Below are 26734 nucleotides of genomic sequence, written 5' to 3' on the forward strand. Positions count from 1 at the left end.
ACAGATAATTTAGAAAGCTTTAATTAGTGACTATTTGACTTCCTTCTCTCATTGAATCTTTTATTTTTCTAAAGAGGATGTTTTAGTAATGGACAGTGAGATTGTTGAATAGAAGCTAGTCTTGATATGTTATAGATTAAGAATTTGTTTATAATTTTGATTTTCATCTGATTTTTTGAATAGGTTATTGTTTTGTAGCACTGTTACTAGGAATAGAAATAGTAGATCTTGGCCGGGCGCGGTGGCTCACGCCTGTAATCCCAGCACTTTGGGAGGCCGAGGCGGGCGGATCACGAGGTCAGGAGATCGAGACCATCCTGGCTAACACGGTGAAACCCCGTCTCTACTAAAAATACAAAAAATTAGCCGGGCGTGGTAGTGGGCGCCTGTAGTCCCAGCTACTCGGGAGGCTGAGGCAGGAGAATGGCGTGAACCCGGGAGGTGGAGCTTGCAGTGAGCCGAGATCGCGCCACTGCACTCCAGCCTGGGCGACAAAGCGAGACTCCGTCTCAAAAAAAAAAAAAAAAAAAAGAAATAGTAGATCTTAACTTGTTGCTATTATTATGTGGAAAATACAACCAGGAGGTGTTTTGGCCTGCTCAAATTATTTCTGAGATTGTTCCTGTGCTTTTGCCTACTTGAAGGTACACTTTAAAAAATATTGAAGTCATTTTATTTAAAAAACAGCTCATTAGTTTTGAAAGAGTTTGCTGTGAATATCTCCAGGTTCAGGATTAAACTATAGCCAAATGCTTATGATATAAAAAAGTATTACTGGGTGGTATAGTTTCCTTTTAATATGAAAACCAGTTAAATGAGTTAAACTCTGGCTAGAGGAAAACCACATCTGCATCTTTCTCTGACCATGGTAAAGGACATTCTGAACATTACCACTTAAAACTAACTTTTCTCTTTAAGGGTTCCTGAAATTGTGCCAGCTGACTCCAGGTCCACCCTGACCCCACAGCATAAACCATGCTGTGATGTCACAGCTACCATAGAACTCCAGGGTAGTGTTGGGCTGGCCCATGTGGGCTCAGGTAAGTCCTGGCTTTTTTTTTACCATTTGGCATTCTTTTCAAAGTTAATAACCATTATAATTTTATGTCATAAAGGAAAATAAGGCAAAACTTTGAAAACTGTGCCATATATGGGGGAAAAAATAAGTCTGTTTTCTAAATATCTATGAGCCAGCTCTAAATTCTAACCAATGGAGTTCCATAGTAGCTGTGAAGTCCCTAGTGAGTCATTGACCTGTGGCTTCAAAATACGTAAACTGTACTCCTGGCCCAGCTTACGGAATAATATATGTTTGCTTTTTATTTTTTTAACGGTTTAGCTAGTAATATATAATATAGTGGCTTTCATTCTTAGGCCTTCATGTTTTAAGAAGTGTATTAACACTTTATCTGTAATTATGTTTCACTATTAGGCTAATTGTGCATTTCATTCAATTTTGAATGTATGGTGATACTACAGATTAGTTTTATAAAATTAATCTTCCCAGAGTGGCTTCAGCTGTCCTTTTATTTGTCTTCATGAAGGAGAAAGGGACAGAAGGCATAATACACGTTTGTTAAATTTTCAAAAAAAGTACTAAGAGAAAGATGCTTTGGCTGGGCGTGGTGGCTCACGCCTGTAATCCCAGTACTTTGGGAGGCCGAGGTGGGTGGATCACCTGAGGTCAGGAGTTCGAGATCAACCTGATCAATACGGTGAAACCCCGTCTTTACTAAAAATACAAAAATTAGCTAGGTGTGGTGGTGTGCGCCAGTAGTCCCAGCTGCTCAGGAGGCTGAGACAGGAGAATTGCTTGAACTCGGAAGGCAGAGGTTGCAGTGAGCTAAGATCGCGTCACTGCATTCCAGCCTGGGTGACAGAGCAAGACTCTGTCTCAAAAAAAAAAAAAAAAAAAAAAAAATGCTTCAGTTACTCTTGGAGGCATTGTGAGATGTCAGTAACCTAGAAAACATGTATATGTTGATTATCTTCTCTTGGAACTTTTCATTTTTTCCTGGCCTTTGTCCCATAAAGTGAGATTTTAACACTTGCATTTATTTGTCTTTCCCTGTCTACCAACTCTTCTACCTTATTCTTACGTTCTTTTTATCCCCTGACATTAAAAGGTGCTCAAAGTGTAATTATGTGAAGAACTCAGATATTGTAAGGTTTTTTTTTTTTTTTTGGCATGTATTATGATGCTTTTTCCCTGCACTTTAAGTAGAAAACATGCGGTGGCTAAAACTTTAAATTATGTGCGTATGGGCCAAATCCTATTGAACCAACCACGTCTACAACAAAAACGTGTCTATGAAGTAATGTCTAAACTTTCAGAAGTTCTCTTTGAGCAGTGTGCAATAAAGACGTAGCAAAAATTGGGACAGTTCAGTGACATTTTCATGAAATTTGATTTTAATAAATTTACTAATCTTTGTAGCTGAAAATGTACAATTCTTAATGAGAAGAATGAAATTACATATTCCCCAAACACTAGATAATAAAATAATTTTCTTTTAAATATTATTTTTTACCTATATTTAAGTGATGTGTGTTTTTCATGCTCTGGGAAGTTTGGAGAATTTCGTGCTGTCAAAAACTGAGAATAGTCTGTTCTCCTCATCTTCTTCTGTATGTCTGCCATGCTGGGGAATGGGGCAGTATGCCCGTTTGTAGTTTAATGCAGAGCATGGAGTAGGAGGGACTAATTAAGTGTTTTTGATAATTTTGTATTAGGTCAAATAGAAATCCTAGTTGTGTTTGTGTATATCGGCTTTATTGAGACATAATTTCACATACCATGCATTTCAACATTGTAAGTTCTGGTTATATTTTTTAAAAGCACTTAATGAAAGCAGAATAGGTGATATTATTGTACATTATAGTTCCAAAGTACAGTCTGCTGATTTTGTTGTGCTATGTAGTCTGCACCCCACCCCCCAGTTTGCTCATTAACTTCTAATTACAGAAATCTCTCAGAGACATTAGAGAGGAAATCTTAAGAATTTCTAAGATGAGATTCTTCTAGACTTCAGCTATATGGTGAGTTAGCTAAAAACAATAAAGCGATTTGAAGATCTCCCCTTCTTCCAAGCAAAAGAAGGAAGTTATTTGGTGCTTAGCTTTAGATTACCTCATCTTTGTCTTTGAGAAATAAGAAATAAACACGAACACATACAGTATAAACACCTACATACATGCATACACGTATATACACATAAATTGTACAGATCTTCCTCTTTGCTTTTTCAGCTAAATTGATCAGACTCTTGGGTTGTTTTTGGAAGTGTTTGGAACATTTTTTATGTAATACAAAAAAATTTATAAGTAGATAATATTTTTAGATTAGAACTAAAGACTATAAAAGGTGCCTTGATGCTATGTATACCTGAGAATAGTCAAGGACTTTGATAGGTCTGAAGGGAAAGGTCGTTGCCTTCATACAGAAATGCTATGAAGTGAAAGGAGATGGTGTGGGCATGCTCAGTCCTAAATACAATAAAACTGCATTGAATTATCTTAAAAGTTATGGGCCCTACCAGACTATACTTAATTGTTCATTAAATAAGTTAAGCAGAAGTTTCAGAGTTCTTTCTGTATTTGAACAGAATAATTGGAAACAGAAAACTCTTCGATCGTAGAGTTGTTTTTAGTTCAAGTAGCACTTTCTGGTCTATTTGAAAGGCTTGCCCCTTTGGGAAGATTTATAGCCTTTATCTCATGCCATCCTTGATTAAGCTTTAGCTTTGACTTCTCTAGGGTGCACTGTTCCTCAGAAGGATGTGTAAGGTGGGTGGAGGCAGGGCATTTGTAGCTGAACTTGTATATGCATAGTGAGGAATTTATCAAGCTACATTGCTGTGAAAATAAGAATTCCTATAAGAAGGCATTCTTAATATAATGGGTTTTCAACCTGAAGAATGTATATGTCTGTGTTCGGGGCAGGGGGTCATTTTTTTGAGGAGAGGATCGAAATTTGCAGAAAGGACTGTTTTGAATATTGGAGTCACGTTTTCACTGTCTTTGTACTTCTCATATTGCCTGGCAAGGCGTTCCTGTATATGATGAGGATTCAGTAAATGTGGGAATTATTTTGAAGCCTTGTTATCTTTACTAATGGTAGAAAATTGTTGCATTTTATCTGTTATATTCTAAGGAATATGTCTGATCTAATTCCTAATTCAAGATGGCAATTAAAATACTCTTTTAAAAGTACACTAAGAGTATTTTTTTACCTAGTATTAGTGTTCTGTCCAGCAAACACATTTGTCTTGATGTAATTTAGGAAACACTTAAAAGTATTTGGTCCCATAAATAATTTTTTAAAAATTGTTTTAAACACTTTTTGTGGTAAATTGGAAGCTAATCTACTGTTTTTTTTGCCCAGGCTGATACCCATACTTTACCAGACTGCTTAGTAGACAGTATTACTGTGTTTACCTAACATTAATTTGTGTTAAGATTAATAAAATGGTTCAGTGGTAATGGAATGTTCTTTATAGATTTGGGCAGAAGTGATATTTCTGTTTCCCCCCTACTCTAACTGGATTGTAATGTTTTATTTTAGCGTATTTTATTTGAAATCATCTGGTCCAATTTTTACGTTATTAATAATTCTTAATGGGTATAAGGAAGACTTGGCTATGAGAATCTGAAATCAAAATGTTGCCAACGTTTACTTACAGTGAAGATGGTTTCAGTTGCTCTAAGTTGTTTCAAAGCTAAAGAGCAGTATGGAAAGCTCAGCATTTGTTTTGATTCTGCTTTAAGAATGCAGTGTAAAGGACAGGAGGAGCTCAACACCAGCTGGAAGCACATCCCTGTCTCCTTGGTTTCTGCAGAGTCAGGATGAACGCAGGACCGGAACCAGGGGCTGAGTGTCTCTTGTTACGTCTGGTTTCTCATACTAGATTATCGATCTTCGATCCAATTCATGCAGTCTAATAGTTCCTCTAAATCTCACCAGAGCCTGGAGCCTGCGCTGATGGTAAGGTAAATGTCTAGGCAGTTCTAATTCTGGAAGGAAAATTTTTAAAGGGAAAGCAAAAAACTTATTTTCCTTACTCTTATAGGACATTTAAATGATGCATCAGGATCCAGGAAGCACAGAGAAACACTTAAAAGATTTTGGAGCAATTGCTACGGTTTGTGTTTTTTGAAGAAAATGAGAATTAAATGCTTTTCTATCTTGATGCTTGTTTTAGGGGTTGTAGAAGGTGATTTAGCTGCCATAGAAGCATACAAGTCATCAGGAGGAGACATTGCACGTCAGCTCACCGCAGATGAAGTACGCTTGCTGAATCGTCCTTCTGCCTTTGATGTTGGCTATACTCTTGTACACTTGGCTATACGTTTTCAGAGGCAGGATATGCTAGCAATATTGCTTACAGAGGTAAGTTTGGTGTTTTGGTTAAATGTTCTTTTATATTAAAGAAACCTGTTCTTTAGTTTTCATTTTTGATTTTATAATGTTTCTCTAAGCAGCTTTAAAATGTTTTGAATTCTTTTACCCCCTTTTAAAAATAACATTAAACTTAAGAGACTTAATTTTTAAGGGTATATGCTTTCAAATATTTGAATAGTCACAACAATGTTTGACTCATCATGTTTGGTTCATACAAACCTGGGATGTATCTGTCATTCTTTAGTCACAGATATTTATTGTGCATTTACCGTGTGCCATGCGCTAGGCTGAGAAGGGATAGAATTGTAAAGATATTGGCTCTTTCTTCATTAAATCTCCAGCAAAGTAGAGAAATGAACAGGTAATTCTGTGCAGCCTGTGCCCTGGTAGATGTAAATGCCAAGCGTTATGCCAGTACTTGAAGAGTTTTGAGGTGTCTTGTCTTTCTTATAGCAGGTAATGTTTTTGCTGCAAGTTGAAGAGAAAGAGTTAGGAGTTAGCCACATGACGTGGATAAGGGAGAGAAGAGAAGTTGAGGAAAGCATTTTTACAGGGGGCAGAGATGGTGGAATTTGTGGTGAATCTAGGGACTTGCAGGTAACTAAGCATGGCTGAGATGGTGATTGGGAATGGAGAGAAGGGAAGTCTGAAAGATAAGCAGAGGCTGGATTATGAAGGATCTTCTGTGTCAAGGAATTTGAAGATTATCCCTAGGCACTGGATGGTGTTAGGTATGGGCGCAGGGGAGTGAGCAGAGCAGATTGTGTTTTGGCTGCTGCACACTGGAGAGGGGCGAGCCTGGTTAGGAGGGAGTTGCAGAGGTGCTGGCAAGAACTTCTGCCAGAAGGGCAGAAGGGTAGCCATAGAAGGATACCCAGAAGGGTAGCCTTAGAAATGGGAAGAGGGTTAGAGGGTTAGAGGGTTGGAGAGACTGAGACAGGCCCTCAGTCTGAAGAAGTAGACTGATTGGATATGGGAAGATACAGTGTGGATGTAAGTTGATTCTTCAGTTTCTGGCTTACGTAACTAGGTACATGCTACAAATGATAGAGATTGTGTATGAATTATTCAGAATGTGACTACATTATCCAGGTTTTTTCTTTCTTTCTTTCTTTTTTTTTTTTTAAGCTGGAGTCTCACTCTGTTGCCCAGGCTGTAGTGTAGTGGCACGATCTTGGCTTACTGCAGCCTCTGCCTGCTGGGTTCAAGCGAGTCTCCTTTGTCAGCCTCCCAAGTAACTGGGATTGTAGGCACATGCCACCATGCCTGGCTAATTTTGTATTTTTAGAAAGGTGGGGTTTCACCATGTTGGCTAGGCTGGTCTTGAACTCCTGACCTCAAGTGATCTGCCCGCCTCGGCCCCCCAAAGTGCTGGGATTATAGGCATGAGCCACCGTGTCTGGCCAAGGTAACATTTTTTAATGGTAAGAGAAATAGAGTAAAAGTGCAGAGAGTCATGTTAATTGTGGATTCAAATTTTGTCAGTATACATCTTTCATATATACTTTTGCATATTTGTTTATTCAAATTTGCCAATATTTGGGAACCACTGCAGGGCACTGTATGGGGATTAAAAAATTTGAAGGTTAGATGGAAACATGATTGTAGTAGCTAACCACTGTGTCCAGTTTGGTAAGATTCAAGTGAAGCCGGAGTGGGGGGCTTGAGAGACTGAAGGCCATGATGAAAACAAAAGGGCAGGCTTATTGAGTATAAGGGAGAAGGGAACTTTTCAGATAGAGGGATTCAGGTTTTGGAACGTGAGATAGAAGAATTGGAGTTTTTCTAGTGTCGAAGGCCTGGCTGCATTTGTGTTGTGGTGCCTAGTTGTGTTGTCTATTGTATATTGGAAGGGCTGTCAATGTGGAGTTGTAGTTGCTGGTGGTGACAGGAGCCAGGATAGAAGGTGGTTGTGAACTAGGGTGAAAGTCTTTAGGGGCTCCCCTAAAGGTAGGTAGAAGATTATTACAAGGTTTTAGAGGGGCCATTATGAGTCATTGAGCTCCTGGGACAGTCTGAGGAGTAACAGTGGGATGATGATCGAACATCAGTATATTTATTGCAGTATCACAGATTGTCTGGAAACTTAGCAGCTAAGACAACAAATGTATGTTATCTCACAGAGTTTGTGAGGGTTAGAATCCAGGAGCTGCTTAGCTGAATAGTTTTGGCTCACGATGTCATGAGGTTGCAGTGAAGTGGTCCAGGGCTATAGTTGTCAAAAGACTCAACTGGGGCTAGAGTATCTGTTCCTAAGCCCACTCAGGTGGCTTTTGGCAGGAGGCTTCAATTCCGTGCCATGCAGGCCTGTCTACAGGGATGCTCATGATACAGCAGCTGGTTTTACCCCCAACAAGTGATCCAAGAGAGGCACAGAGTACAAGAGAGTGATCCAGTGTCTTTGAAACCTGCAGTGTCTTTTATAAATGGATTTAGGAAGCAACATACCATTACTTTTGCTGTATTCCGTGGGACGTGTAGAACAACCCTGGAACAGCGTGGGAGAGGTGGAGGGGATTTGTTCCAGGCAAAGAGCAAAATTGGTCATGGATTCAGTCTCCATGGAGTAAATACTCCAAAGGACAGAATTAAAGGGGCCAGTAGGGAGACTGGAAGTGGGGGAGTCTGGACTAAGTCTAGACTAAGGGGGTGTGTTGCAGAGAATGCTCAGCCAAGTTCTTTTGGAATGAGAACAGGAGAACATTAGAGTTGGGGATATGTATGTGGGGCAGGAATATTCATCGGTTTCTGTGTCATGGACCATGTTGGTAGTCTCATGAAACTTATGGACTCCTTCCCAGAATACTGTTTTTAAGTACATAAAATAAGAAGTAAATGAGATTACAAAGGAAATCAGTTGTATTGAAGTAATAGCTACCAAAATACTAAACTAAATTTGTGATATATAAGAAAATACATTTTAATATAGGTAAAAAGTTGGGGATAATTGATTTAACTTGAATTAAAACCAAATTCCCATTAAAGTACATGGACCATTCCCAAGATCATGGACCCTAAGTTAAGAACTCCCAGCCTACGGAGATGGTTGAGAACCATAAGGTTGAAGGAGGTGAGAAGGTGAGTGGCAGGCTTCAGGGGCACATCCTGCTTAAGGATGGTGGTGGAAGGGGTTGTTTGGGGGCTAAGTTTCTTTTAGACTGTTTGTGGTAATCAGGGTCCAGTCCAGGTGGTTTTTGGAAAGGTCTTTCCAGGTTTTTGGAAAGGGCCTGAGAGCTAGCTGATGGGAATAAGCTATTTTTGAATTTACTTTGGGGGAGCCATTTTAACTATGTTACTTGAGAAATAGTCAATTATAGTCTGAAAATATTTAATATTTGGTTTTCCGTGTTTGAGTGTTGACTAATGGTTGGGCTCATGGAGTTAAGATATCTAGTGAGAATTTTCATGGTTAATGGTAATCTTGGCCAATAAAGTCTAGTTGAACTGAATTTCCATGTAGGAGTTTTTAAATTTTTTATTTTTTTCTTTTCTTTTGAGACAAACTTTCTCTCTGTTGCCCAGGGGTGTGATCATGGCTCACTGCAGCCTTGACCTCCCTGGCTCAAGTGATCCTCTCACCTTTCAGCCTCCCCAGTAGCTGGGACTACTGGTGCATGCCACTAATGCCTAGCTAATATTTTGGGGTTTTTTTGTAGAGATGGAGTTTCATTATGTTGCCCAGGCTGGTCTTGAATTCCTGAGCTCAAATGATCCTCCTGCCTTGGCCTCACACAGTGCTGGGATTACAGGTGTGAGCCACTGCACCAAGCTGCAGTTTCAGAATAGGGAGTCAGGTGACTGTGCTGGGTATGCAGGGTTTTTGAAATATTATTTCTTTAATAGCAATAGCAGTTAGTTGTCTGCATATATGATGTAGATAACATTATCATTAAACCTTACTCTTTGAGAAGAAGAAGGGGCTGGAAGACCTGTTGCTTCACACCCCACTGTGGCTGGAAGGCTACCTTTGGGATAGTCGTCCAGGTTGGTGACATCAGGGAACAGGCTAACTCTGGGTTCCCACGGTATTCTCTTTGGGGTTTTTTTTTTTTTTTTTTTTTTTTTTTTTTGGCAGAGTCTCTCTCTGTTGCCCTGGCTGGAGTGCAGTGGCGCGTTCTCAGCTCATTTCAACTTCCTCCTCCCGGGTTCAAGCGATTCTCATGCCTCAGCCTTCCAAATAGCTGAGACTACAGCTAATTTTTGTGGTAGTATTTTTAGTAGAGACAGGGTTTCATCGTGTTGGCCAGGCTGGTCTCGAACTGCTGAGCCGAAGCAATCCACCTGCCTCGGCCTCCCAGAGTTGGTGGGATCACAGGCGTGAGCCATTGTGCCTGGCCTTGAATTCTGTTTGTTACTCGCAGATGCTCAACTATGATTTTAGAATTCTGTGTATGTATTTTTATTTAGCTCCAAAAACTAGATATGACTGAAATGTGAGGTTAAATTAAATCTTTGCAACATTTGTTGCTATTTAGCATTTTAAAAAGAATAAAAAAATAACAAAAGAAAGTTCTAGCCTTCTTTGGTTTGTTGTTTTCTTGCTTAGAGGCCTGTGCAGTGGTGCTCGCATCTCACTCCTGTCAGGCTGAGCTTCAGAGGTTGGCAGTCTGTGTTTAAACTTGGAGATGCCAAATGCTTTTTTAAAAACTCAAGAGTGGTAACAAATGGAGAGGAAGAAAGGGCTTGAGGTCAGTGGGAACTAACCCTTTAAATACCGTGCTTTTTTTAAGTCCAAGTTAGGGTACTTGAAACTTGTGGGAGAAGAGTGTTTGCAGTTTCCCTTTATCAGCTGTGATTCTCTGCTTCTAAAGAATGTTTTTATTGTGTGCACGATGGTTAGTCTACTGAGGTTTTCTGTCCTCTCTCCTCTTCCTGTGATGCGTCTGTGAACAACACCCTTTCCCATACATTTTTATGTGCATCTTTGAGTATTTCCTTGTGATAAATTCTTAAAGAGAATTACTGAATCAGAGGATAAAACATTTCTGTGACTGTTTCTGAAAACTTATGCTGGTATATACTTTCATTGGTAAGGAAATAATACCAGTGTATTTTAAGATTAAAGAAAACCTTGAGTTATTGGGAAATTTTGCTGATTTCTTTTAAATACTGTTGTTTTCTGCTTCCATTTATGATACATGAGATGAGAGGAAAGTTTCTTTTGTATTTAAGGTGTCTCAACAAGCAGCAAAGTGTATTCCAGCAATGGTGTGTCCTGAACTGACAGAACAAATCCGGAGAGAGATAGCTGCCTCTCTTCATCAGAGAAAGGGGGATTTTGCTTGCTATTTTCTGACTGACCTTGTAACATTTACATTGCCAGCAGGTAACTCCAAAATCTAATGTAAAAAGACTTTTTTATTTTATTATAGTTACATTTGTGTATGTAGGTGAAAAATGTTTCTGTTAGAAAGCACATAACATAGCTACTATATGTGCATCTTAAATTACTTGACTGTCTTATATATGCTGGAAGTGAGCATACAGAGGGCTACTTGTTAGTAAATGCGTTTGCTATCTGAGAGGAAGACAGCAGTTGATAGTAACGGATTTCTTTGTGGACCTCAGATTATTTTTTAAAAATCTGTTGTACTCTTTTATTTTTCTCTTTGGTTTTATTTTAGAATATCCTTTAAAAAAATCTCCTTTGAAAAATTTTCCCTTTTCATGCTTGTGTGTTATTTGAAATTAGATAGCTATATTGGTTACCTGGTAGTAAGAGATGGGATTAGAACATGAGCTTTTGATGGGTAGAGTCAGGTTATTTGAATTGAACACACTGCATCCTCTTGAATATGTCATTCCTTTTTTACTCATTTATTTCTACTATGTTTGTGAAGCAACTTTTCATTTTTCAATTCATTGACAGTTGAAAACATCCTCCAGAATGCGTTTTGTCGGTTGGCATTGAATAAATACACCAAACACCAAAAGTTTCTAAAATCTTTCATCTGAGATTCTGAGATCTGTTTGTTTTGTTGCTGTTTTTTTTTTAATTGAAACGGGGTCTTGCTCTGTTGCCCAGGCTAGAGTGCAGTGGGCATGATCATAGCTTACTGCAGCCTTCAACTTCTGGGCTCAAGTGATCTCCTGCCTTGGCCTCCTGAGTAGCTAGGACTATAGGCACATGCCACCTACCCCTGGCTAATTTTTAATTTTTTTGTAGAGATGGAGTCTCGCAGTATTACTCGGGCTAGATCTCAGTGTTTTTAAGTTTTATGTTCAGACAAACGGATTTTTACAAATTGTAGGAGATAGTAATTAAGTTTTCTGAAATTGGAGGAAGTTTCATTTGAAATGCACTTGTTCTGCGTATTTAAGCTTACCCCAGAATGATTAGATTTTTAAAAATTTATTTTTTATTTTTATTTTTTGAGACAGGGTCTTACTCTATCGCCTAGGCTGGAGTGCGGTGGCAAGATCACGGCTCATTGCAGCCTTGGCCTCCCCAGGCTCAAACAGTTCTCTCACCGTAGCGTCCTGAGTAGCTGGGACACAGGTGTCTGCTGCGTTGTCTGATTAATTTTTGTATATTTTTTGTATAGAGACAGGGTTTTGCCGTGTTGCCCAGGCTGGGCTCAGAATCCTGAGTTCAAGCAGTCTGCTGGCCTCAGCCTCCCAAAGTGCTGGAATTATAGGCGTGAGCCATTGCACCTGGCCCAGAAAAGAAATATTTTACATCACACATGTTATACTTGTATATTAAGAAAAAGCTATCTGATAACCTTCAGTGGAAAGGGAGTTATTTTAGAGAAGGTTACTAGTAGGTAATTAATAAGTGTAATTAAGTATAAGTTATACGAAACAAAAGATCTTTTAAGTTTGCATTTTCTTTGTAGATATTGAAGATTTGCCCCCAACAGTCCAAGAAAAATTATTTGATGAGGTGCTTGATAGAGACGTTCAAAAAGGTAAGCATGGAATTAATGAGTATAATTTACCTTTCATCTGATCAAGTAAGTTTTGTTTAGTAAGGCATGGTGTAGTTTGGTGTGTAGTCAACTCGCTTTATTTTTATTTTAAATTAAAGATGTAAAGTCCTGAAGTTCAGTGTTATATTGTATGGTTCACTGTTATAGAGTGAACAAATAAAGATAAAAAAATTTTAAAACCTTGGTTCTCTGCTTCCTGTTCCAGAATGTGTATATTTCTATATTAAACACTTATTAGAAAATAAAACTGTAAAGAATTTAAAAGTTGATTAAATTATTCCAGAGACAGAAGATGTTTCAAGTACTCAAAAATTTATATTTCAATTGGTCAATTTTATTTAGGTGTTTATTGGTAAATTACATGTAAACCATTTTATATCTAGAAAATAGGTTCTTCTCCCCATGAATATTCTCTAATGACATAGGTATGGAAATGAACATGTATTTAAATCCATCGTACAGAATTAGAAGAAGAATCTCCAATTATTAACTGGTCCTTGGAATTGGCTACACGTTTGGACAGTCGACTGTATGCACTTTGGAACCGGACTGCAGGAGACTGCCTACTTGATTCAGTTCTACAAGCTACCTGGGGCATCTATGACAAGGACTCAGTGCTTCGGAAAGCCCTGCATGACAGCCTGCATGACTGTTCACATTGGTGAGCTGGCATTCTGCCCTGTTTCAACCCAGGAGTGCATTTGCTGGATTATTTCCTTGTAGTGGTGGGATACTTTTTATGTCAGTTATATTTTCTATGGAAACTGGAGGAAAAACAGTTCATTTTGGACATTAAAATACTTTGAACACGTCCATGGTTTCTGTTTTTCCCCCAAGAAACGAGATAAAAGCAAGAATCAATGGTTTTTATACATTTTTTTTGCTAAATTTTAAAATAGAAACATTTGAAGCTTTAAAATGCAAGCATTTATTGTTTCTATAAGACACAGGTAGTATATTTGAACATTTCAAATGCAGCATTTCAAGTTATATATAGTAGCCTTAAATATTGATAAGGCCGTTGCTCATCTTTTTAGGGATTGATTGACTGATTGATTGATTGATCCATCGATGGAAGCAGGGTCTGGCTCAATTGCTGTGCTGGAGTGCAGTGGTGCAGTCTTGGCTCACTGCGTCCTCCACCTCTTGGGCTCAAGCCATCCATCCACCTCAGTCTCCTGAGTAGCTAGAACTACAGGTGCTCGTCACCATGCCCGACTGTTTTATGTGTTTTTGGTAGAGATGGAGTTTTGCCATCTTTCCCAGGGTGGCTTTGATAATCCTGATCTCAAGCGATCCGCCTGCCTGAGGCCCCCAAAGTGCTTGGATGACAGGCCTGAGCTGCCGCACCCAGCCTTATTGAATATTTGTGTTCACGTAAGAGGTTATCTTGACATTGTGTTACAAGTTTTTTTCCTTCCTGAGGGAGTCTTAAGATCACATTTTTTATTTTGCAAATTTTCAAACCCATGGAATAATTTAAAAAAATTCAGTGCAATAGATCCTGGTATTTTCTTCATTCAGTTGAGCAGTTATTAACATTTTGCCACACCTGCTCCATGTCTCCATACAGAAAGACTCGTGGGTCAATTCGTTGTAGACATCATGATGCTTTACCCTTCAAAATATCAACATACATCTTTCCAGAATAAGAATATTGTCCTACTCACCCACATCCCCATTCCTACATCTAAGTAATTCAACATTGATTCTGTTATCTAACAGTTCATAATCACATTTCTTCAATTGTATCAAAGTGTTCTTTATATTTTTTAACAGCATGCAATCACTGGAAAAATAATTGTTTTTGTGAATGAATAGTTCAGTCTTTACATTTATTTGACTTATGTGGTATTTTTTTGGTTCTTTGAACATTATCTCATTTAGTCATTACAGGCATGAGCCACCGTGCCTGGCCTGTAAATTACTTTCTTGAGAGCTAAATTGTAGATCAAAGCATAACGCAGTATGGCTGGGGTTTGTGGCTCATGCCTGCAATCCTATTGCTTTGGGAGGCTGAGGCAGGCAGATCATTTGAGGCCAGGAGTTCAAGACCAGCCTGGCCAACTTGTTGAAACCCTGTCTCTACTAAAAATACAAAAATTAGCCAGGTGTGGTGGTGCATGCCTGTAATCCCAGCTATTCAGGAAGCTGAGGCACGAGAATTGCTTAAATCCAGGAGGAAGAGGAGGTTGCAGCGAGCCAAGATCGTGCCATAGCACTCCAGCCTGGGTGACAGAGTGAGACTGTCTTGTGGGGAGCAGAGGGGGAAGCATAACGTAATAGAGTAACAATTTGTGGGCACATTAGAGAAATAAAATTACTTCCTGGATGACCTGACTGGATGTATAATAAAGCTAAAGAATGAATGTGTCACTCCGGTAGTTTTAGTCAATTAGTAATTGTCCTGGAGAGAGGGCTTTTTTGTGCCTCTTAGTGGAGATGGCTGTCTGGTAGTATGAAGTAGGTTCATCGGGCTGGGTAAGCCTGATGCTGGTCAGTGCTCTGCCGGTCTGGCCCTCTTGATCAGATCCTGTGGTCACCAAGCAGCTTCCTGTTGCTGATTTTCTTAGCTTCCTACTGCTGATTTTCTTGACCACTGCTATGGGCCTGTCTATGTCAAGAGGATGAACCTGGTTTGGTTCCTAAGACAGTGGGTTCTTGGCATTGTGGTTTCACAGATCTGCCTTGTAGTTTTGGTTAATGTGACTCTGCCCTGTAAGATGGAAAGCCAGGTTTGAACTGTGGTAAATCTACCACTTTGCAGGTTCTCTCTAAAAAGGCAGCCAGTAATCTTTTCTTTGGTGGTAATTTCCTTTTTTTTTTTTTTTTTTGAGGCAGAGTCTTACTCTGTCGCCCAGGCTGGAGTGCAGTGGCATGATCTCAGCTCACTGCAACCTCTGCCTCCCGGGTTCAAGCAATTCTCGTGCCTCAGCCTTCGAAGTAGCTGGGATTACAGGTGGCGCCACCATACCTGGCTAGTTTTTTGTATTTTTAGTAGAGATGGGGTTTCACCATGTTGCCCAGGCTGGTCTCGAACTCCTGAGCTCAGGCAGTCCACCCACCTCGACCTCCCAAAGTGCTAGGATTACAGGCGTGAGCCACCGCGCCTGGCCTTTTCTTTGGTGGTAATTTCCTCATCTGTTGAAAGGCCAAAAGTACATTGTGGATTTTAGAAGTGGTGTCTTTTTTTTAGTGATGAGGGTTTTTGGTGGTGGCGTTTGTTTTTCGAGAAAGGGTCTTGCTCTGTCACCCAGGCTGGAGTGCAGGGGCACGCTCTTGGCTCACTGCATCCTTCACTTCCTTGGGCTCAGGTGATCCTCCCACCTCAGCTTCCTATGAGTAGCTGGGACTGTAGGAGTGTGCCACCACACGTGGCTAATTTTAAAATTTTTCTGTAGAGATGAGGTCCTCACTGTATTGCCCAGGCTGGTCTTGAACTCCCGGACTCGAGTGTTTCTTCTGCCTTAGCCTCCCAAAGTGCTGAGATTACAGGCATGAGCTACTACTGCACCTGGCCTTTTTTTTTTTTTTTTTTTTAAAGACATTTGTGGTGAGTAAGAATTGCTTTGGGATTTATGCCCACCTGTTCCTCAGAGCTGGCTATGGGTGATCTTATGAGTGAGTTGTCACTAATGTTTGTATTGGGACTGGAATTCTCAGATGGTTGCAAGTCATTTGAGATCCCAGAAGTCCAGCATAGAGATAGGGAGATTGTGGGCAGATCTCTTGAGCCTAGGAGTTCAAGACAAGCCTTGGCAACATAGTGAAACCCTGTCTCCACCAAAAAATACAAAATTTAGCCAGGCGTGGTAGGGTGTGCCTGTAGTTCCAGCTACCTGGGAGGCTGAGGTGGAAGGATTGTTTGAGCCTGGAAGGTTGAGGCTGCACTGAGCCAAGATCATGCCACTGCACTCCAGCCTAGGTGACAGAGTGAGGCCCTGCTAAGAGAAAAAAAAAAAAAAAAAAAAGGGTTTGTTGGAGAAATACAGTGTGATGTAGTAAATAGGCTAGATAGGGAGTGGCTGCTAGGGTGAGAAGGAACTAGGCTGTTTGTTTACAGCCACTGGCAAGAGTTGTTGCAGCAGAACTTTTAGTCCATAGTCCTGACTCTTAAAGGATGCTTCAGGAGTGAGCACCTAGGGCTGGCCTATGGACAGGTGTCCCAGAACAGCATGGTTTGGCATCACCTCCTCCAGTCCCTGCCACTGGGGAGCTTTGCCCGATGGTTTACAGTTCAGGCATAGGAAGCTGCATTGATTACAGTGATCACACAGACATCCTTACAGTATTGGGGGGTGGGTTGGGATGAAAATTAGTGGTTAGATAGTAAGTGTTGTTGCCATGGATTCGGGAGATCAGATATACTAGCCTTAAGGAATAACCCATACATAGTTCTTGTGTTGAGTTGCATTACGTTTGTCCACTGGGCCTGTCATGTGACCAGTAGAGAGTAGAGTGAGAGTGAGTGAGCAGCCGTGGGTTTTCTAGGCCAGGAGAGGAGGAGCCAGCATGTAGCTTGTGTAGTCTCCTTTTTAAGATGCTCTTTGCTGAGGTGCCTTTTGCACTTAATTGAAATCAGCTGGAGTGAGATGTTTTCTTAAGTCATATAAGATACATAGTAAGAACTGAGAAAGCAATTTTCTTTTATTTGAACCCCTCCACCCATCACTTCAAGATAGGCTATTTGTGTTTGTAGCTAGCTGTGCTGTTCTCTTGGATACCCGTGATTTTAGCTGACTCAGGTTCTCAAGTCTGAATATATTGTACTTGCCTTTCAGTGACATGCCAACCCAATTTCCCAAGGGGCAGGTGGAGGTATTTAATGTTAATTGGGGAAAAAATCAATATAAGTCTTTTAGAATTATTCCTTTTTTTCTTTTTGGAGACAGGGTCTTGGTCTGTTTCCTGGACTGGAGTGCAGTGGTGTGATCTTGGCTCACTGTAACCTATACCTTGTGGGCTCAGGCAATTCTCCCACCTCAGCCTCCCAAGTAGCTGGGCCTACAGGCACATGCCACCATTCCCAGCTAATTTTTTTTTTTTTTGTATTTTTCTGTAGAGACGGGGTTTCGCTATGTTGCCCAGGCTGGTCTCAGACTCCCACCTCGGCCTCCTAAAGTGACTGTTTTTGTTATGAAGAATTATCGGCCGGGCCTGGTGGTTCAGGCCTATAATTCCAGCGCCTTGGGAAGCTGAGGCTGGAGGATTGCTTGAGCCCAGGAGTTCCAGACCAGCCTGGGCAACATAATGAGACCCTGTCTGAAAACAAAGAAAAACACAATGAGATACTACTTCACATGCACATAAATGGCCATAACCAAAAAGACAAATGATAACAGTGTTGTTGAGAATTTGAAGAAATTGGAATCTTCATACATTGCTGATAGCAACGAAAAATGTTCTAGGTCTTGAACTCCTGGGCTCAGGTGATCTTCTAGCCTCAGCCTCCCAGTTAGCTGGGATTGCAGGCACATGGGCTTCTGGTGATTTTGATTTGCATTTCCCCATTTAATGATGATACTGAGTGTCTTTTCATGTGCTTATTGCTCATTCCTATAGCTTCTTTGGTTTAATATCTTTCCACGTCTTTTGCTCATTTTTAAATGGATTGTCTTAATATTGATTTGCAGATGTTGTTTGTATCAGGTCCCTTATTGGATATCTGCTTTGCAGATATTTTTTTCTATTCTGTGGCTTGTCTTTTCACTTCATTAGCAGTGTCTTTTGAAATCACGAGTCTTTAATTTGATCAAGTTCAGTTTATCAATGTTTTTCTGTTACTGCTCATGCTTTTGCTGTTGTATCTGAAGAGATTTTTGTCTAGCCCAAGGTCACAAAGATGTACTCCTGTGTTTTCATAGAAGAATTTTATAGTTTTAACTTTTACATTTAGGTCATTTTTGTTTTACATTTTGAGGTCATTTTTGTTTAAAGTGTGAGATGTCCTAAATTCACCTTTTTGCATGTGGATACCCAGTTGTTTCAGTACCTTTAATTGAAAAAAACCCTTTCTACATTCTATTGCCTTGGCGATTTTGTCGAAAATTAGTTGACCATAAAAGTAAGGGTTTGTTTCTGGACTCTTAATATTTTTCTATTGATTGATTTTTCCACTGGGCTATTGTTATGTCAGTACCAGACTGTCTGGATGATCATATCTTTGTAATACATTTTGAAATCAGGACTGTAAGTCATTTGACTTTGTATTTCTTTTTCAACATTGTTTTGACTATTTTGAGTCCTTTGGATTTCCATATACATTTTAGGATACAGCTTATCGATTTTTGTAAAAAAGACAGCTGGGATTATGATTGGGATTGCATTGAATCTGTAGATTTAATTGGGGTGATGGTGGTATTGCCAGCTTGACAATATTGAGCCTTCCAATCCATGAACATGGAATTGAGTTTTGAATGTTAAACCAAACTGGTATTCCTGTACCATTTGGTCATATATTGCTGGATTTGGTTTGCTTGTCTGTTCTTATGGAGACTCTGGTAGTTTCAGAGTTTAGGTCTTGGGGTGGTGAGGATGAATATTTTAACATGTTTAGTTTTAAAGTATATTTCATTGAACTCCCTTCTTCAGTGGTCTTTGAAGAGTTTTGAGTGCAATCACCATTGAATTTCTGGCTGGCTTAGCTGTCTTATTTATAAAGTGATTTTAGGCACCAAGAAATTTCTAACTGCATATAACTTTCAGTATTGACAATTTCTCTGATATTTCTCCTTGAACTTTTCAAAACAATGTATTTCATCACTGTTGCCAAAATTTTCAAGACACATTTATCTTAGCGATTATAAAAGAAGAATATACATATTTTAATTTTGAAACATTTGGAATTATGATTAAACATCCTCAGTTACCTGGAGTATGAAAAATGCTTTAAACTGAGTTAAACCTCTGGAACATTATATTTTAATTTCTTTAGAAAATATATTTACTCTCTAAAGAGCCCTTCATTAAATTACTGTAAAGTTACTTGTGACACCACCCATTTAACTCACCCCCCCCCCCGCCCCAATATAGCCGGGGTCTCACTATGTTGGCCAGGTTGTTTTGAATTCTGGACCTCAGGCAATCCTCCTCCTTCAGCTTCCCAAAGTGCTAGAATTACAGGTGTGAGTTACCACACGTGTTCACGTTTAACTTTAATATGCTGAAACTTTTTAACAACAGGAACAGATTGGTCTTTTGTTTCTTTTACCTAGAATTCAGATGTATAGAAGATAAATGTGATGTTATAAACAGATTAAATGTCTGTCTGCATTTTAGAGGTCTTAGTTGGCTTGTTTTTATAAGACAGTGAACCATAATTTTGAGCATAATTATTTCTGAATTTTTATATTTGATAGACAAAGAATCGATGTGTTTTCAGTAATTCAGTGTTAAGCATAAAGAAGGAATGCTTTCTGTCATTGCAGTGGGTTTCTTTTTGGTTGCTTTTGAATTATTAGGTGATCATCAGAGAAATTATTTATGGAAAGAAATCTCAGGGAGATGATCTTGATACTATGAACACACGGAATATTTCCCACCTGTTGTTTATACAAGTGATCAAGTAGGTGGTGTACTATACATTGATAGAGAAATGTAGTGTCTTTGTATACAACATTTCAGATGACTTTTTTTTTTTTTTTGTAAACTAATTGTGGACAGTGGAAAATAACCAGTCTCATCATTAGCGTTTGAAGTTTGAAAATTTGGTTGTTGGTAAATCAAATTCTGGCTAAAGATGTTAAAGGATGTTACAAGGTATCTGCTAGTGGAAGAGGGAGGCATTTTTCGTTAGAAAAATACATTACCAACCAGGCAAAATAAAATTATTAATTGTTTCACAGACTGCTTAAAGACTGCATTAAATAAAAATGATCAGAACGTTAAATGTTTTATTTATAGAAGACTATTTACTTATTTTTTTACTATCCTGCTTTTTTAGGTTTTACACACGCTGGAAAGATTGGGAATCGTGGTATTCTCAGAGCTTTGGTTTACATTTTTCCTTGAGAGAAGAACAGTGGCAAGAAGACTGGGCATTTATACTCTCTCTTGCTAGTCAGGTGAGGATGCTTCAAGTCTTGTTGCTTCTATGAGAAAAGTAAGCATGTAGTCTAAACTGATTTATTTGAGCAAACCATGTTGGGGGCAATGTGGTCAAAGAAAAGAATGCTTGACGTGATATCATCAGTCAGCTTGGGTTCTAGTGATGACTGCTATGTATCAAATAAATAGCATAGCAAGTATAGATGAGCGTCGCAAGTCCTCACTGCAGAACAGGAAGAGTAATATGTGTTTTTATATCGAATGATTAAAAAACATCAAAAAGTGAAAGCTGTGCTATGACGGTTACATACACTAGATAGTCTTGGGATTGCTCTCCGTTCCTGCCGCATAGGCTTGATGCCTATGGTACCTATCCAGGTGAGCTCTGTTCTGTCTCTGGGGACACTTAAGATTACTGGTGTAGGTACTTGCATTGCTGTTGCTGATCTGTCAGGCCCTGAGGAACCAGTTGTCAGTCTTCATAATGCTCCCTGTGGTGAGGCAATACCTGTGTCATGTAGGCAAAGGAAAAGGGTAGTTTAGCTTACTCTGAACTAATTACCATCAATAGGAATGATTTCTGATTAATGTGGGAATGAAGTTTTCCAAGTTTGCTAATGTCTTTTTATTAATGAAGGCTGCTTGTGACACAGAACTGTGTAGGGTTGTCCCTTAGACTCTTGGTTTCATGCTTTGTGAAGCACTTCAGTATACCAAACTGTAAAGTACAAATATATATACAACTACTCTTTTTTTTTTTTTTGCAGAAAGCACCATGGTTCATTTGAACTTAGAGAAGGAGGTACCCGATCTTTGGGCAATTTGGGCAGGATTCATAGTGGTTGATTTACATGAGACATGTATCTCACACCATGCATTGTAGCTCGATGATGGACCCATTTAATATTAGTATTCACGAGTTAGGTGATACTGCCATTTACATTTGCATGAAACAGGCTCACTTTTTTATTTCAGGAGGACTTTGTTGTAGGAAGTGCTTTCACAGTAACTTAACGAGAATGTGATAATAAAGCATCCTTAGCTATCTGAATCTCTGGTTCCTGAGGTTGGAGAGTTAGTAGTGAGGTTGGGTAGTGAGGGATATTTCAAAATATGTATGCACATCTATATAATTTGTGAGTTTGGATGGTAAATGATATTTGCATGTAGCCTTTATAGATTTCTTTTACAGTTTTACTGGATTTATTATTTGAGGAATCAAATGCTGCTTTGACAATCTTTTCTTTCTTAAAAACCAACTGCGATAGTATACTGAAGGGGAGGTAGTATTGTTTTTTACACATCAGTTTTCCAGGAGTGGTAATAAATGTTTTAAGTTTTTGTTTTGTTTCGTACAGCCTGGAGCAAGCTTGGAGCAGACGCACATTTTTGTACTGGCACATATTCTTAGACGACCAATTATAGTTTATGGAGTAAAATATTACAAGAGTTTCCGGGGAGAAACTTTAGGATATACTCGGTTTCAAGGTAAGCCATTATTCAGGAACATTTTACAAGTTTCTTTGAATGGAATGGCTCGGATGTCAGGAAGGAGCAGTGGACAGGAGAATGTGAACAAGGGCAGTGAGGGAGTGGCTCTTTCTTCCTGTGACTGTTGGGATTTTCTTCCCTCTCTTTCTTTCCAGGTGTTTATCTGCCTTTGTTGTGGGAACAGAGTTTTTGTTGGAAAAGTCCGATTGCTCTGGGGTATACGAGGGGCCACTTCTCTGCTTTGGTTGCCATGGAAAATGATGGCTATGGCAACCGAGGTGCTGGTGCTAATCTCAATACCGATGATGATGTCACCATCACATTTTTGCCTCTGGTTGACAGTGAAAGGAAGCTACTCCATGTGCACTTCCTTTCTGCTCAGGAGGTAAGCAGTGTGTTTCTCCTATGAACTATTTCTAGTAGTGACCTTGTACCAGAAACAGCCTGAAGTGCCTTTCAGGTGTGGTTTTATCTGCACTATCACTTAATTTCTGAATGTGATTGTAGTAATTGCTGAAGATACTAGCTATACTTTGAAATTTACCTTTTCAAAACTGCTGTATGGGGACACATCAAGGAACTTAAGGTGGTGATGGGTTTTAAGAAGAAAAAGTAAAGATGAGGTTTGTGATTTAAATATGGCATTTTAGGGAATGAGAAGTGAGTTTTTAATCTAAAAGCAGAGTTCCAAGAATTGCAAGGCCAGTGTGGTTGAAGAGGGGAAGCAACAGGGAAAGAGAGAGGGTAGGCGGCAGGGGGAGGGAGGAAGGGAGAAGAGGTCAGAGAGGATAGGGATGGGGTGGAGTTCATTGAAGGCTTTTTAAAGCTTTGGGTTTTACTCTGGATAATGTGGTAAACCAATGGCCAGTTTACCCAGAAGAGGAACATTTGGGGTCTGGTGCATGGCAGGAACAGGAACACCAGGTATTGTAGATGAAGGGGAGTGAAAGGGTGGTGTAGACCAGACAGGGAAGGTGGTGAGAAGGTACAAAAACAACGCTCTTTCAGAAAGCCAGTATTCTTATAAAAGTATTGGTCTTTTATTTAATATACTAGTAATTATAAAACGTTTATAATCACAACATGAAGAAAAAAAGTTCATAGACCATAACTTGTATAATTTCAGCTTGTACATAATTGACTAAGTAAACTTACCTTGTCATGTGTTTGAAGCTGTGGCTTGCCAGGATCAGTTTATTACATTTGTTTTTTGCTATTTTATCTAACAAATTACCCTCTAGTGTGCTCCTCTTTAGTTTTTTTCTGAGAAATTTCCCATTGATGTCTTTTTAAATTTAACCAGAGCAAACTGGACTTTAATCACAAAACTTCCAAGAGGTCAAAACCATGTGAAAAGTTGATTGCTTTGGCCTTTTCATGAATTAGCATACCAGCTGTAGGTTTCCATGTCACGTTCCTACCAAGTCTCTGATCTGTTGTATGATTTTCCCTTTGTCTTCATATTCCTCCAAAAGCTAGGTAATGAGGAACAGCAAGAAAAACTGCTCAGGGAGTGGCTGGACTGCTGTGTGACGGAGGGGGGAGTTCTGGTTGCCATGCAGAAGAGCTCTCGGCGGCGAAATCACCCCCTGGTCACTCAGATGGTAGAAAAATGGCTTGACCGCTACCGACAGATCCGGCCGTGTACATCCCTGTCTGATGGAGAGGAAGATGAGGATGATGAAGATGAATGAAACAAAAAAATGAAACAGCAGAAGACCAAGGCATCAGATCTGTAATGACCCTAAAGTTAGTGTGGTGCTCCAAGCAGAGTCGACATCACGGAATGAACCAAATCTGGCAGGATCTGCTCGGGGAAGTGTTTTCCTGGACCACACACACCTTATGGAGATAATGCCTCTGCTGCGTGAGGAGACAGAGAACTTTAGTTGGACTACAGTTTGTAAAAAAAACTAATTTTATTAAGACAGAACTTTTTTTCCTTCCAAATTGTAAATCTGTCTATAAATGTAACGCATGTGGTTGTGTAAGACATTGTTTAATAGGAAAAGTTGTACCAGCATCTTCATATTATTGAGAAAATTTTTTCCAGCATGGGCACTTAGAAAAAGCACATGGCAAATGGCTCTTTGTTCCTTTCAGATATTATTTCAGTAGAACCTGGCATTCTACTTTCACCTTAAAAGATCCATCTAAGTCTCAGATCTGGAAACGTTTTGTACCGATTATCCACAGCAAAACAAAAATAAGCTTTTATTTTATTAATAATTTCATTCCTCTTGTGCCCAATCAAATCAAATCTTTTAGGAACAAACTGCAAGAAAAGCTAAGAATGTTTTAGAGTGAACTAAATACAGACATTGCTTGTTTTGAAGAGGGTTTTGGTTTTGGTTATTGTGTCTTTAAGTTTTCTGATATGCCCCCTTTCGATATTCAGATATTTATTTGTTGGGAAGAATACCTTAAAATGAGGGTTCTTATTCCAGATTCTGGGCAGTGGTCTGTGAGTAGTTTTTTTCCTGGATGAAAAGGGAGCAAGCCCACTTGTCACTAAATGAATTGTGTGAAATGTGCTCACTTGGACTCCATCAACAATGTGCTGCTCCCAGATTGCCATGCCAGAGGGTCTTGGGATTCTTCCTTCTATCACCTCTGCTCTAAGCAAATCTTGTTAGAAGGGCATGTCTTTGCTTAGGCAGATTGGGAATACCAATTCACTACAGAATAAAGATTTTAAAAATGCAATAAGGTGGCAAATGCATTGTATGAAGAATTTCTCAGTGTTTAGTCTGAGAATTTTTGCATGTTGGTTAATTGTGGCCATTCTTATTTAAAGTTAAAACTATAATCTTAGGTAGAAAAACTTTTTTATAAGAAGTATTATTTGACCACTTCAGGTATACATTCAATACTGGGTAAAAATTTCAGACCTATCTCAGGAACACAGAAATATTTGGTGTCCTGATAAGCACTTTCTAGACTATTGATGTGGCCAGGAATTTGGAAAGAACGAACACACACACACTCACACACACACACCACACACATTTTTTCCCTTCCCTGTGATGAAAAAGGCTGTGAAAACCTTAAAGTATTTGCTTGCTTCTTGTTTTTAGTTGATAATGAAATGTGTACAACCTCAAATTTGCTGCCAGAATACTAAAAATAGAAAAATACCCACAAAACTGTCATGTCTTTAGTTCTTTCCCCCCGAAAACTCAGTAAAAAGGTGTTCCCAGGATGAAAAGATCATTTTTTGCTGCATGCTAAATCTTGCAGGAAAAATGATTTTTTAGTACGATTCTGTAGAAATGAATCTTTGATATAATGTAAATGCTGCTGTTTCAAGTGGTGAATGTGTTGTTAAAAATTGGCTGTTTGCTTTCATTTTGGCCAATAAGTAATCAAGTTTGTAGAAAATGTTAGCATTCTGACTACTTAGCATCTGTAGTAATTTCTCTATGTATAGGGATAATTTTTTAGTGGGCAGAGATCCTGTTCTAGTTGCCTGTTAAGCAAAATCTGCCCTCCCAATTGAAAAAGCCAAAGAGAATTGTTAGAGGGAAAAGCATGTAGCCATTGCAGTCTGCATTGCAGCCAGCGTTGTCCAGAGAGTACACGCTCAGCACTTCGCTTCTACTGTGTGTTGTGGTCTGGTGAGTGTTGTTTCCCCTGAGCGCTCTATATTTATTTATTTATTATCAGTGACCCTGACCACATAGTGTGATAGGTGCAGCATTCTTCCCTGTGGGAAAGAATTAAAGATGGTTCCATTTCCTAGGCTACAGACAGGAATGGGGCTCTAAATGGTTTTCATAGACTGGCTGTTAAAGGCCAAAAATTTTGGTAAATCAATGCTATATTATGCTCTTGAACTATTAAAACAGCCATAATTATTGTCCCAAGATAGAATATAGTCCTTTTTCAAAGATGATTATACGTGGCTAGGTGACAGACATGAATGATTGACTCTGGATAGTAAGTCCTACCTTCACTCTGTGGACTCGATGGTTCTTTTTCTAGAGCAAACAAACAGAGCGTGGCATTTTGTTTTGACTTGTTCTTCCTTGGGGTCAAATTTATATATATATATATATATAAATTTTTGTTTGTTTGGGCAACCAAGATCTAATAATTAAAACCCAGGTGGACCATGGATTCAGACCTGCCTTTTTATGTTTTTGACTCTTAGGTTCATCGTGTCCCAGACTTCTTCACATATTCGTGAAGGTAAGATATTCTGTGTGCGCTTGGCCTCCTTTTCACGCATATTTCATTGCCTCTTTGATGAGTGGTTACGAAGATGTTAAACTACCTTTTTGTTCCCTGGGGTAATAGGTCAGTAACTATGAGCGCCGTCTCTCTCCATGTGAGCTTGTGTTAATAGACACTTTTATGGTAGAGTTGGGATGAGGCCACCACCTTAAAATGAGTGAGCAGACAAGGCCAGGCAAGCCAAAGGCTTTAAGACACCATGATTTTTTTGTTTTGTTTTAATTGGGAAGGGAAGTATAAGGAAGAGCTCAGAGGGAGTTTCATACCTGGAATTGTTGGACTTAATTGACACTTGCAAATACTTTTAGTATAAAGGTTTAATTCTATTTAAAAAGAAGATCCATTAAATCAAGCTCTTAACTCATGGGACTGTTTTGCAACACTTCTTTGTAAATATCATTTTGTTTGTTAGGTTATTGGCAAAACAGTTTCAAGGTTCACTTCCCTCCCTTGAACCAGGTCCAGGTCATTTTGCTTTGGGGTAGATTAAAGTCAGAACTCTAAAAGTTGAGCAACTTTGTTTTTTTTTTTTGAATTTATTTGATTTAGCACTAACCCACCATTAACATCTTAAGGATGGCATGACTTGATAATGATGGACTTGTGTGAGGTTTTGATTTTTCAATTA

At 39.2% G+C, this 26734-nt stretch overlaps 1 protein-coding gene across 5 annotated transcripts in view; it reads left to right on the top strand.

Moving 5' to 3' along the window:
• ZRANB1 (zinc finger RANBP2-type containing 1) overlaps positions 1-25993 on the top strand; it is a 69632-nt gene extending 43639 nt beyond the window's left edge. For 3 of the 5 annotated variants that reach the window (XM_004050251.5, XM_019034925.4, XM_063710565.1), the window contains 8 exons: positions 5202-5389; positions 10574-10727; positions 12241-12312; positions 12796-12994; positions 20276-20396; positions 21738-21867; positions 22026-22255; positions 23346-25993. In XM_004050251.5, the coding sequence (XP_004050299.4) occupies positions 5202-5389; positions 10574-10727; positions 12241-12312; positions 12796-12994; positions 20276-20396; positions 21738-21867; positions 22026-22255; positions 23346-23564 (1313 nt within the window). In that variant the 3' untranslated portion in view covers positions 23565-25993. The remainder of the gene's footprint in view (positions 1-5201; positions 5390-10573; positions 10728-12240; positions 12313-12795; positions 12995-20275; positions 20397-21737; positions 21868-22025; positions 22256-23345) is intronic. The other 2 variants (XM_055354084.2, XM_063710564.1) reach the window with 1 other exon arrangement.
• The last annotated feature ends 741 nt before the right edge of the window (positions 25994-26734 follow it).

The sequence above is a fragment of the Gorilla gorilla genome, chromosome 8 (assembly GCF_029281585.2).
Source record: "Gorilla gorilla gorilla isolate KB3781 chromosome 8, NHGRI_mGorGor1-v2.1_pri, whole genome shotgun sequence".
In the NCBI taxonomy this organism is placed as follows: domain Eukaryota; kingdom Metazoa; phylum Chordata; class Mammalia; order Primates; family Hominidae; genus Gorilla; species Gorilla gorilla.